The sequence below is a fragment of the Sciurus carolinensis genome, chromosome 2 (genome assembly GCF_902686445.1).
Source record: "Sciurus carolinensis chromosome 2, mSciCar1.2, whole genome shotgun sequence".
Classification (NCBI taxonomy): domain Eukaryota; kingdom Metazoa; phylum Chordata; class Mammalia; order Rodentia; family Sciuridae; genus Sciurus; species Sciurus carolinensis.
This window is the reverse complement of record NC_062214.1, coordinates 117,663,754-117,677,067: the sequence shown is the minus strand read 5'-3', so window position 1 is coordinate 117,677,067 and position 13,314 is coordinate 117,663,754. Positions and strand designations below refer to the sequence as shown.

Here is a 13,314-nt window from a genome sequence, read left to right as displayed (position 1 = left end):
TTATTGATTGACCTATAATTTAAAACCTATTCAGTGGCAAATTTACCAAATGACTAATCCCTGGGAAGACCCAAAGTGGCAAGGAGAATGTGGTGTGGCCTAGGCACACAACATTGGCCATTTGTTCAAATAATGAAGGTAGGAAGCCAAATACTTCTTGGCTTACTCATGGACAGAAACTCAGTGTTAAGTACATGGGAGTTTGGGCCTTAGAATGGCTTGTTGCTTGTTTAATGAAATCAACATGGTTGACCTGCAATGCCTTTGCTGAACAAATTGACTTGTGTAACTCTTTGATTTTCTGCAGTTGTCAAGGAAAACAATATTTCTGAAGTAATAATAGTGCTAGTAATAATCATACCAGGAAACTCATATCGGCTCAGCTGTCTGAAAACTGTTTAACTTATGATTGCATTACTATTTTCAGCTAGAGCATACACTTCTCAAAGCGTGAATCATTTCTAGTTTATTTTCACAAGCTGTGGTAGATAGCAGATGTACATTCAAATTATTTGGAGATTAGATGGTAGAGAAGTCATCTTTGACACATGAAGGTATAGTTATAGTCAGCCTGGATCAGATAATACCACTGTGAAGAGTAAGCCCTTGAGTAGGAATTGTGAACCTCTTCTTGCTACCGAAGGCTGCACGACTTGTAATGAAACTATATCCTAGTCAGCAATCTTAGATTCTTACACATAAGTTTCATCTTTACTTTTATATCAGAAAAAAAAAAAAACTCAATAACTGGCTCCTTTTGCTAAGATCTGGTCCCCATTTGATAATTCTGTGCAACTGACCAAATAGTTTATACTTCCTACCAGATTCCAATAAAAAAGAAAATACAAACAGAAAGTTGGGAGTATTTTAGCCAAACATAATTCTCTAAGTGATACCACATCATATTTCCAAAATGATACTATTGGACAGATGGGGTATTTGCCGTAGTTATTAGTATCCTTTCTCAGACAAGAACCTGAGTCACTCAGAGGAAAATACTAAACTGAGTGCCATAATTACTTGTAGAACCCAGTTTGTCATGGTTGTGAGGGTCAGCGTTCATCATCTGTTGTTTCAGAGCTTGCACATGCTCTACAATGGTTCCTACTTCCTTGGGCTAGCTCTGGTTTTAGTGATGGCAATGCAACATAAAATTCCTAGTCCTTTCACTAGCAAAGGAAGTAGTGTTGGCTCATTGCCTAAAAATGTGCAGTCTTGGGTTTGCTCATTAGATTTGGAATTACATTTTGGAAAAATGAAGTCTGAAAATCATTTCCATGGATTACCCCAGTGTGTATATCCATTCTGTGACTTACATTTGGTGATAGTAATAACTTAGAAATAAAATGATATAGAAATTCCCCATGAGTAATGATTTCTTTCTTTTATTTCACAAAATGCACTCTGACTGCAATATTGTTTTGTATTGTGTCCCAAGTAAGAACCTAACTGCAGATTTCCAACATTTGTTCCTGTTTTACTTTCCTACTATTTCCTGAGGTGACTATTCATAGTTATATTTGCTCATTCCGAATACTTGTAAAATTGCCTTTCAAAATCAATGTTCATGGGCTGGGATGTGAGGCCCTGGGTTAGATTCTCAGCACTGTATATAAAAAAAATGAATAAAATAAAGGTATTACATCCATCTGCAACTAAACAACAACAAAAAAACAATGTCAATTTCATCCAAGTTGTGTACTTAACCATTGATGTGTTCTCAGGTACCTTAATGATTCTGTCTGACCTCATGTGAACATTTGCATTGATAATGAGAGTTGGGACTCTTTATATGAGTTAAATAATGCTGTGCTTTAAGCTTTTATGAAACTTTATGAATAGAACTGGAAGGAAGTTGTGAGAGAATGAAATTTGATGAAGTCTTGAGTGTGGAAATTACTAATTTTTAGAACTAATGGAAAGTTTAGTGGCTAAGTCCTTTTTGTTTTTGTAAAATATGGAACACTTCATGAATTTGCATGTCATCCTTGCACAGGGGCCATGCTGATCTTCTCTGTATCCTTCCAATTGGGGTATATGTGCTACCGAAGTGAGTGCAGTGGTCGAGTCTTAAACCTGTAATTTCAGACAATAAAGGACAATAGAGAAAATTTAAAAGTTGGCCAGTAGCAAGTAGCCAGTGACTGAGATAGCCAGGAGAAGGTGTTAGGTCTTTTTTCCCTCAGCCAGTGCTTTTCTCACTATATACATGGAAACCAAACAATTTCATATCTATTATTTACTTAATGACTCCAGTTATTTTTCAGAAGGATGGAGGATAAATATTTTAAAGAAAAAAAATCTCTATTTTTGTGTTGGTATCCTGACTTCCTAATATTGAAAATATTAGGAAAAAATATTGACTGGAAAATATTATTAATCACTAAGAATAAACGGTCAGGTGAACACTAGATTTAAAGGCTATGTCTTCTTAGCAATTTACTTAATTTCTTTGTGCTCCTCTTTCTTCATCTGGAAAAGGATCAACAATTCTCGGAGGAGTGCCAAAATTATATGTTCTGATATAATGCAAATGCATTACAAGGATTTATATATAATGGTGGTATGTATTGTTAGTCATTAATTATTATGAGTTACCATGGTCAATGTATCCACTATCAAATCAAGTTAAGGAGTCATTTGTTATCAGTTCAAAATGACATAGTGGAAAGAACATGAATTTGAATCTCAAGCCAGATATGCATTCTTTGTACCCATATTCCTGCTGTGAGAATTTACATGGTCCCCCATACCACCACAAGGACTGCCTCACTGAGTTGCAAGGACTAAATGAAAGAACCTGGCAAAGTGTTCTCCATCCTCATTCCGTGATGGTTGCATCATCTTCACTGAGCATCAGCATAGCAGATGAGTAACCCATTTTTACACATTTTGACAGATGTAACGTCACTTTGTACTGTAGAATTTCACACACTGGATTTTACTCCCAAGGCAACATTAGTGCTATTTTATCATATCAACTGTCTTTTCCTTCCTTGTTTCTCTATTTCTTTATCCTTTGTAGTAAGTTCTAATTACAGTGGTATATCAGATGTGCCTCATGTTTCTGAGTGTCCCTGAGATGCCCTTTTGCTTGTAACTTGATGTGCTTTTATTTCTGATAAGAAAAAATTATTGATAACAGTTAATTAAAACCAGTTATTGTTAATTTATGAGTTTCTCATCAAACCCAATGCCATTCCTTTCACTACTAGAGACTTTTGTTTCTGCAGTGGCAAATATAAAATAATTAAATAAGAGGTTACTGAAGTTCTCATGCAGCCATCAAAAATAAAAACCCAGAAAGGACCCACACAGTTGCCCACACATCCAAAGACAAAGATCTTTGCCTTATCTAAGCACTCTGTAAGAACCGAACCCCAGCCCTCTGAGGCGCTTTGTGTTCTCCAGCCCCATTTTTCTTACCTTCCCTTCCCTCTGCTCACTCTACACTTTCCTGAAGTGGTGAAGCTTTACTGTGTTTCTGCACAGTCCCCAGGAGTTGTCTAGCTTTCCCCAATCCAAGGATGTATAATTTGGAACAGTACCTGGAAAAGATTGGCTTACTCAAGTTGTGCAGCAGATAACCTGATTTTCTTTTCTTTCTTTTTTTTTTTTTTTTTTTTTACTGGCCCTGGCAGTACCCCTGGGAGACAATGTTCATAACAACGAAATGCCAATGGATGTTTTTTCTGCAGTGCTTGGCACCAACATGGTGTCTTTCATCAGTAGGCACTTTTCCATCTTCTTTTTGACAGACATGCTTGTGGAAACCAGACAAGCAAAAGTCTCCCTCTGTTGCTTGGGTTTCAGTACCCTGTGTTCCTTCGATGCTATCTCTAAGCAGTGGTAAGGTGGAGGATATTAAAAATTAATGAGGATTTGGTAGGTGAAGGAGAGCCAGCCCCAGAGGAGACTGGGGGAGTTACCCAGAGCCCATTTCCTAATCAGATTAGAATCACAGATGTGGTTCAGTTCAACTGGACAGTTTATTATATGTATAGGAATATCCTCTGCACTTGCTGTGGGGAGAACACTTATCTATCAAATATTCTGAATTATTAAAACTAAGCATGATTTACATCAACGTTTAGAAGTACCTTTATTTAAATACAAAACTTGCATGTTTCATTTGAATGGCCAAAAATGGAAAAAGTGGGCAAAAACAGATCAGTAGTTTTCAGTGTGACTTCTCTAAACAGTTTGTATTAGTCTGAAAGTGATCTCCATGAGGCCTTATCATTTATGCCGTGCATGGGAATATCAAAGATGCAAGGGAACCTCATCTCTCTTCTTATTTTATTTTGGAGCTTCAAGTGTCACTGTGTGGGTAATCCAGAGGATCAAGGAAGTCTTCATATTTGTGACTGAAGAAATCGTCAATTCAATTCAGTAAGCATTTGTGGGTCACTAACTAGCCAAAGAGTATGTCATGTTTTGAAAGTCTAAACATGAATAAGGTGTGGTCCCCCACTGCCTGGAGCTTTTAGATTTGCAAAGAAGATAAACATATAAATGACTGTCATGAAGTATGAACCTAGAAAGTTTTTGGCAACAAAGACAAAGGAAAACTTGTTACGAATAATTAAAAAAAAGGTTCAACTGATCTTTATTGGATATTTCTTTTTGGCTTCCACTAAGTGAAAATGGAGAGAAAAGATGTCCTAAGTCAAGGAAACAGCATGTGCCGAAGCATGAAAATGTGGGAGATGAGCATACTTATGAGCCTGTAGAGGGGCAACAGGGAAGGAATAGGGAAGTGTTTAGAAAAGTAGGCAGGGGTATTATGTAAAGAATTTAGCTTTGTCTGCTGTGTAGAATAATTATTCTCAACATGGGGGATGAAGGGATACCTCCCCCAAATTGGAACATATCAGAATTAGGAAGGGGCTTTTTCAAATAACACATGTTCCCGTGGAGATTCTGAAATAATGCAAGTAAAAGCCATTGCCAAAAAGAACCCAACGATACTATGATGTCATACTATCTGAGCTGCTGTTTTAGAACAGAATAAAGTTACTGTTGGTTTCAACTCTGGCTCTTATTGAAATCTCCTGAAGAGCTTTAAGGATATCAGTGTGAGGCACCATCTTGGACTGATAAAGCGAGGATCTCTAGGAATGGGTCTGATCGCCAGTCTCTTCTACCAAACTTTCCAGGTGATTCTACTGGGAAGTTGGGCTGAGAGGTCTTCCATTAGACCAACAGACATAGGACAAATGAAAGAGAACAGAATAATTTAATTGGGATTACCTTCTCAAAGAATGAGTTTGAATCTTGCTTAGGAGGTGGGCTATAGTTCAACAGACTGTTGTAGATGGAAAAAGAATGTGACTAAAAGTGAGAGTAATAGGAGGGAACAAGTTACAAGTAGAGGAAAGTAGATAAAACTTGGAGAAGACAGGAAAGATGTCAGAGCTGTCTCCTTTCAAATGATGTATTGGGGTCAGTGCAATGGACTTTTAGCAGGGAGAGTCTGCAAGAGGGAAACTCGTGGGGCTTCATATGTCCTAAAGAATACTTGTCTAAAAATGAATAAAGGATTTTTAATTGCTTCTTGGCTGCTTACAAGCATATGTTCCATCTGCAAGTAAAGCAGTCTTTTTGTTCCCTTGGTCTAGCTTTATTTTAAATTTTGTCTGTCAAGGCCAGGGCTAGGATGGATAAAGAAATAGAGAAATAAGGCCAAGGACAGTTCATAAAGATTACTAGAATGCTGGACAAATATTGTCTGGAAGTATATGATTTTCAAAGAAAGGTCTGCTCCATTTTTGAATTACCACATCATTACTAGTGTTTCTAGAAGTGAATCTAGAGAAAGAAGAGGAAAAAGCCCATAGTTTGTATGTGCAGAGAAGTTAAAATTAACAGGAAGTGGAGTGACAAATAGGGTTAAAAACTAGCTTTCCATGAAGCTTATTTCATGGTGTGCCTGGACCTGAGATGCTTCATTTGTCATATAGCTAGGCACAATTAGAAATAATTGGTAGGATATGGATAGATATGGAATGAATGAGGGTCTTATTACTTTAATCACTTCAAATTACTGTGTCATGCTGAGCTCTTGAATGCACCACAACTGGAATAATCAAAAGGGATCATGAAACAGGGAAAGACAAAGGTAAGTTGTTGCTGTTGTCTGGCATTGGGACTTTTAAATGTTAGCAATCAATAGGGCCCCTTACTATAATCTCAACATATTGGTGTGGAGTCCATGGAAAGGCACTGTTTTCCTGATCCTGTTCTCCATATCCATGGATGTAAGTTTGTGAGGAACCCTTTCATGGACTCTATGGTTGGCAGTTTGTCCCTTTTCTTGGGTGTTTGTAGTCAAAGAAGGGTTCTGAGAGAGGATAGTATTTGCAAAACCCCAGAGGCATGAAGAGCATGGTGTTGGGAGAGGCAGGAAATTATGTAAGACTGGAATCCAGATCTTCTCTGGGTTAGGGGTAAGAGCCCAAATTGGAGAAAGTAGGTAGAAAATGGGTGAGAAAAGCTGTCTGTGCTAAAATGTTTCATTATCATTGTGTAAACAATGTCTAATTGTTGAAGGGATTTTAAGAAAAAAAGTATGCATTTTTTGAAAAATGTTCCTGGAACCAGGGTTGGCTAAACTAAGGTTAGAAAAATTCCTTGGGTGGCTTTTGCCACTGCTCTGGTAAAGAAGACCTAGTGAAAGGTTGAGGTTGTGGAGATGGAAACAAAGGAATGAATCAGAGAAATCTCTGAAACTTATTGAAAAACAGTTCATGAGAGTGAAACCAGCATGGTACCCTGGCCTCTATATGTGGTGACTGGGGGGTGATGATGCCACTAACGGCCACAGGAATTTCACAGGGGGAACAAATTTGAGATTCACCAACAGTGAATTCAATTTCAGACATGTTGAGTCTGTGGTGACTGATTAATTGAAAGGGTAGTTGGAATTCTGGTCTTAAGGTATGAATTTAGAAGTCACCAGAGTATAGTAAATGAATTTCATTTACCATGTGAGGACATAAAAACACCTAGAGACTGTGAGGGAAAACAAATGGCAAGGAAGATGCCTGGAGATCAGCATTCAAAGGATGAATGGAGGAAGAGGAGTTCATAGGGCAAATGCAGACACCAGAGAAGGGGAAGGTAAAGGGACAGATGGGAGGAGTAGAGGGGGAGTCAGAAGTCCAGGGGAGCAAAGGGAATTTCAAGGCATAAGCAACAGTGCCAAGAGGAGAGGGCAAAGCTGCTGAAAAATGCTGACTGAATGTGACAATCAAACCATGGCGTTAATGGGACAGTAGGATGGAAGTTAATTGCAGTTGGTTGAAAAAAGAAAGTGTGAGAAAATGTAACGCAAGGATCGAATACCATTTTCAAAAAGCTCTGCTGTGAAGAAACGGGTGGGATAATAAGGGGCAGGACAGCTACAGGGGGTGAAAGAAGAATGTGGATATCCCTATCTTTGCTTTAGAATATGGAGCAGAGTAAGATACAAGATACTGAGAAGTGTGCTGCATCCCTAGCAAGTTCATGTGGCTGTGGGCCTTTGATCTGTCAGGCATTGAAAAAGACAATGATAAGTACTGCACACAGTACTATGTTTTAAATGCTTTTCTATCCGTTGTTTTATATATGGAAATTTTTCTGCCTCTTATAGCTGCTCTGTGAAGTGGATCCTATTATTATCATCCCTGCTTTACTTACAAGGAAATTGTAACAGAATTTGAGAAGCTAAGTAACCTGCCAAATTTGTGTTCTGCCCACAATGTTAAACACCTGTATTAAATCAGAACTACCAAAAGGACATTGGAATATGAATCAGCAGATTTAAAACATGTTTGGTTGAGAAGTGGTGTCCAAGTCCTTTGCTGTAGACACAGGGTCAGATGTCTTATAAAAAGAAAATTTATCCATGGAATATGTTTTTTGCAATTGTTTTACATATTAAGAAGCTGAAGATTGAGTCAAATGATTGATCCATCAGGATTATTTCACTGTTAGCCTTCTTGGAAGAAGGTTCAGTAGGGGACCCCAATCAAGAGTTAGTCTATGGTGACAGACCTGAACTAGTCATGAGAATTAAATTAAATGCTGGCAAATAATTTGGGATGGAAATTAGGAATTTGGGGAGATGAGGATGGAGATGGTGATGGTGCATCACTGTAACAAAGATGGTCTTGACCACCTAGTTGGATAAAGCTTAAAATTGATTTTCAGGCAGTTGGTAGTAGAACTCTTGAAAACTTGGAAAAACATTTGTATTTGTGGTACATTGTTCATCTTGATGCCTTAAGCTTTTCCTACTTCCAGGACTATCACTCAACTAGGGTAACATTATTTGAAAATTTATAAGAATAATGGGAATTTATTAGTCTCTCACTCTAATATTATTATTGACAGTAATAGAAATACTTAATCAGAACTTATTGTGTTCCTGACACAGTGTCTACTGTTTTATACAAATGCCTCATTTTATCTTTACAAAAGTCCTGGAAATGGCTCACTATTATCCTCACTTTGCTTGTGAGGAAACTCAGACTGGTGAACATAGTGTTCTCTGCCTAACATCATAGAGCTGACAAATGGGTTCAGCCAAGATAGGAACCAGGTGTGAATTCAAACCGAGGCTCCAAAATAGACAGTGCCTAGAACTCTCCAAGTCCTTCTTAGTTGGCTCAGGGCTACCAAGTCCACGAAGATCAGCTAAGAAGATCAGCTTTAGAAAAATCTTTAAGTTCTCCTGACCATAGCTATTTAGGGTTGGTTTGTGAAAATGAATATTAGGGAAAAGTCAAGCCTAGTGACAAATAATTGAAAGTGACATTAATCAAAGTAGAAAGACTTCCTGTGACTTTACCTTGTCCCTCTGGGCCATTAGAAATATTTCTTTTCCACTGTAAAAGGGTTCTGCATGTATATATACTTTTGCATTCTAGGTATTTGTGGGCTAAAATTATGGTGAAGACAGACTCTGCTAGCCATAAGGAAGGATCTTGAGACAGTGACCTTGAATGTGACATTGGGCTTATCCTTGTACCTCGTAGGTGCCATGCTCTTGCTGTGCTGGCTGCTGAAATACTGAAGTAAAGACACTGATCTCATCTTGTGGAGTTAATAACCTGATGGGGGAGGCAAAAGTTATGCAAATTCACCAAAAATATTTAATTACCACTTCACTGGATTTTGAAACACTCAATTTTATTCCATCCTTAGAGCCACACCAGCTCTGTGCTAATAGTGCAAAACCACACACTCAATGTATTAAAATAGCTGAAGAAATAAGTATGAAAAATAATTATGTAAAAACCATAAAATACTGTTTAAAATGCTAATGTGTAGAAAATTCAAAATGGCAAACTTTAGTTTCCTCCTTTTCTATGTATTTATATTGAAATACTATGAAACAGACATAAATACTGATCTTGGACAGTAGTGACATAGGGACTTTTTAAAAAGTATGTATCATTACTGTTTTAATGCCCTCCATATCTGCTGTACTGTCTTGGAAATCTGATAAAGGAGGCCTTCTAAGAAAAGTGTGAGAACAGCAACTCCAGCAGAAGGATCTCTAAACCATCTTTTTTTTCTTACAGTTCTCTTTCTTCCAAACCCAACCCAAAAGTTATGAAAGGTATATTCAAACCTTTATTAAAAATTTTGTTTTGCATTTGATATTAAAACCGGGTGAAAGTTCTTAAGTAACAGATTTACTCTAAACCTTAATCCATGGTAATTATCTCCCATGAGCTCAGATTGGATGAAATTACCCTTCAAGTCCCAACTGTGTAGGTCCCTGGAAAATTCATAAAGTGAAATTTACACCCTTTTGGATTCTCAAAAGAATGTTCCTGTATTTCCTGCATTTATGTGGGCTCTTTTACAGTGGCACACTGATGGTATTGAGTTCATTTTTACTTTGGATACTTTTTTTTTTTTTTTTTTTTACAAATACTTTACTTTCCCACTGATTTTTTCCTACAGGCCCAGTTTGAACTTCAGGCATTTCATATCCGGGGTGAGCATGCAGTGATAACAGCGAGACTAGAAGAAACCATTGAAAATCTCAAACACGAGTTAGAACACAGATGGCAAGGAGGAAGTGAAGAGATGAGAGATGTATGCATCTCCACAGATGACGACTGCCCTCCAAAGACCTACAGAAATGTGTGCATCCAGACAGACAGAGAGACCTTCCTCAAACCCTGCGAAGGTGAAAGCAAGACAACCAGAAGTAACCAAATAGTACCCAAAAAGCTGAATATCTCCTCTTTAAGTCAGCTTTCTCCCCCAAATGACAACAAAGATATTCATGTACCACTTCAGACTGGAGAAAGCATCTCATCAAATCAGCAGAAAATATCACCCCCACCTCCTCCACCACCTCTACCCCCTACCATCCCTCCCCCTCCACCCCTCCCGCCTGGACTTGGACCTCTGCCACCAGCACCTCCGCCACCACCTATGAGTGTTGGGCCACCACCACCTCCTCCTCCACCCCCTCCACCACCTCCACTACCTCCAAGTGCTGGACCTCCCCTACCTCCTCCCGCTCCACCACTGCCTAATGCCCCAGCTCTCCCAAGCAGTGGGGGACCTCCTCCTGCTCCAACACCCCCCGGACTTGTACCCCCACCTCCTCCTGGACTCTTCTTTGGACTCAGCTCTTCTTCCAGCCAATGTCCTCGGAAACCAGCCATTGAGCCCAGTTGTCCTATGAAGCCTTTGTACTGGACTAGAATACAAATAAGTGATAAGAGGTAAGCTCTCCCCTGGTTCATTCTCATCTTGTGAATTCTAAGGATTTTTCCCACTTGATGCTTTATTCTTACACCAACCATTCTCAAATGTGATATAGGAATTCCTTAGATACACAAGGTTGGGATGTCTAGGGAGACGATCCATCTGCACCAGGTCCTCTCTGTATATTCTACAAATTGATATGGGGAGAAACCATGTGTTCAGTGCTGATTTGTCTCTAAGATAAAAGTCTCATTTTGTAGATTTGAGAAGAATCCAGGCCTAAGCCAGGGTCTTCTCCAGTATACCTGTAAGTAATGAGTAATCATAAAGAAATTGATCCTGAATCTATACTATAAGTTCACTGAGAACTTTTAGGGTATCTTTTATGATATATTTTCTTGTTTTTAGATGATATCATCGACCGTATGTTTTGGATATTTAATACCTATGTGTATTTTTCAGTTTTTGTTAAAAGAATGAGATGTGGCTGAGTTATTAATTCTTCAGATCCGAAGGAAGTTCTAAAACATAAACTCTCTCTGCTTGAACTCGTTTGTCTAGCTGTTCACATCCTTGCATTTTTATTCCTTGTTGCCCTTCAGAGAAAGTGACAGTGCATGTATAACTAACATAGATGATGCCTTTTCATTTGTATGGTGGTTAAGTTTGGCCTGAAAGATGACACAATATGGTGGCTCAGAAACTTCCTTGCAGACAAAACTCAGTCTTGTTCCTTCTGTCTAATTTCTGAGCCTGTTAGGAGAGATGTTGAGTTATTTCTTGACCATGTTTTTAGTTTTGAAGTTTGTTTGCAAAGAACATTAATAGAGAACACGTTTCTAAACTTATTCCCTAAATCAAGATGTGGTAGTGAATTTTTAAGTTGATACAACATTTTGCTTAGGGAGAGCAGGACACTAATCAAAATAACATGCAATTCACTTACAAAACAACCAGAAATTGCAGAAGGAGAATTGGAGAATGCCTTAAAACCATGTGCATTTTGAACTAAGCTGATGATATACTTCATATTTTCCCTTTTCCTCTCACCAAAAAAAAGGGGGGCAAGAGTTTATCTGTAGATTACCTTGTTATTTTTTTAATGCTAATACTTTATAATTTCCCAAATGAATGCCTAAAAAAATGAGATCATCTTGAAATAGCTCCTATCATTAACTAACGTGCTAGTATTCCCCTTTCACATCTGAGACTCAGGTATGTCCTGAGAAATAAGTTCCCAGAATATTTATTTTGAGTTGTGTTTCTTTATTAGTGTTCTCAAATTAGTGTGCAGTCATTCCAGGGTGATGAATCCCACCTGTTGGCCCTGGAGTAGTGTGTTTGGCAGCACACAGAGCTGTTCCACACCTGTGTCTCACTAGCCTGACTTCATTCCCTGAGAGACTTCATGAACAAGCAATATCACAGACCATAGCAGCCATATAACAGTTTCACTGGAGGATATGGGCCCTGTGCCCACTACTCAAGGTGGGATAAAGGCAGACTGGGAATAATCATTGCATATTTTCTTCCTTTTATCATTTGCCATTTATTTATTTATTTGTACTGGACATTGAACCCAGCAGGACCTTGTGCATGCTAGGCAAATGCTCTATCATGGAGCTACACCCTCAGTCCTGTAGTTTGCTATTTTGAGAAAGAATACAATTGTATACTTTGAATATTCAAGTTTTTACTAGTTTTACTGTACATCTAGAGCTTTACTTTTGAGCCAAATGATAAGGAGATGAATGGGAAATCAAGAGAGCTGGTACTTGGTGAATGTGTCAGCCTTGAGCTTGAGTGCTGGGCTGTGAGGGCTGCCCCTCCATGATATTAAGGCCCTAGAATGGCCACTTCCTGCAGGCACCACACTTTCAGTCCCTTTCATCTTGAGTCCCTCAAAATATTTTGTACCTATGAGCACAACAACATTTTTTTCAGTGAAAATGGTTTGAAGAGTCTGAATAGTATTTGTTGATGAGTTAAATGAAAATCACTTGGGAGGTGAGATGGTATTTTAATATTTTGTGCAGCCAGAGGAGTGAGCACTTTGTATAATGGATACATAATAAATTTTGGTCTTGATCTTCTGGCAAACCAGGAACAAAATGTGAATGCATCTCACCCACCAAGATTTCTTTTCACCACTATCATGAACTAATTTTTTTTTTTTTTTGCCATTTTTCCTTCTTTGATGTCTGTTTTCTGATTTCTAGAATAGAAAGGCACATTTAGTTAAAGAAAAACAAATCCTCACCTAATTTCTTTTCCAACTTTCTAGTAAGTTTGGTCTTCCCCACCCACATCCACTCTTCCCTCCCTTTTCAGCTGGAATTGTATGTTCAGTGGTCAGAAAACATTGGCCATTATGGCTGGTCATCCTGTGTGAGCAGGTCCTTGTTATGTTCTACAAAGGCTGGTGCCATGGAGGAATTTTAGGGTTTTGTTGTTTGGGAGTGGGATATTGTTAATCAAATAGTTTTACATGGGCACAGACTACACACATACTAACAACCTTGAACTGAGTTTAATTAATCCTGAAAACAATGTTTAAAACCCATAGAAAAAGTTCAGTTAAGGCAGATCTTTACC

At 38.4% G+C, this 13,314-nt stretch overlaps 1 protein-coding gene and 1 non-coding gene across 4 annotated transcripts in view; one reads left to right on the top strand and one right to left on the bottom strand.

Moving 5' to 3' along the window:
• Positions 1-13,314, top strand: part of Fmn1 (formin 1) — a 364,027-nt gene that overhangs the window by 144,793 nt on the left and 205,920 nt on the right. For all 3 annotated transcript variants that reach the window (XM_047540773.1, XM_047540776.1, XM_047540774.1), the window contains one exon: positions 9,961-10,736. In XM_047540773.1, the coding sequence (XP_047396729.1) occupies positions 9,961-10,736 (776 nt within the window). The remainder of the gene's footprint in view (positions 1-9,960; positions 10,737-13,314) is intronic.
• LOC124978345 (U6 spliceosomal RNA) lies at positions 1,952-2,058 on the bottom strand. Its single transcript, XR_007107382.1, has one exon. It is a non-coding gene; the product is annotated as a U6 spliceosomal RNA (small nuclear RNA).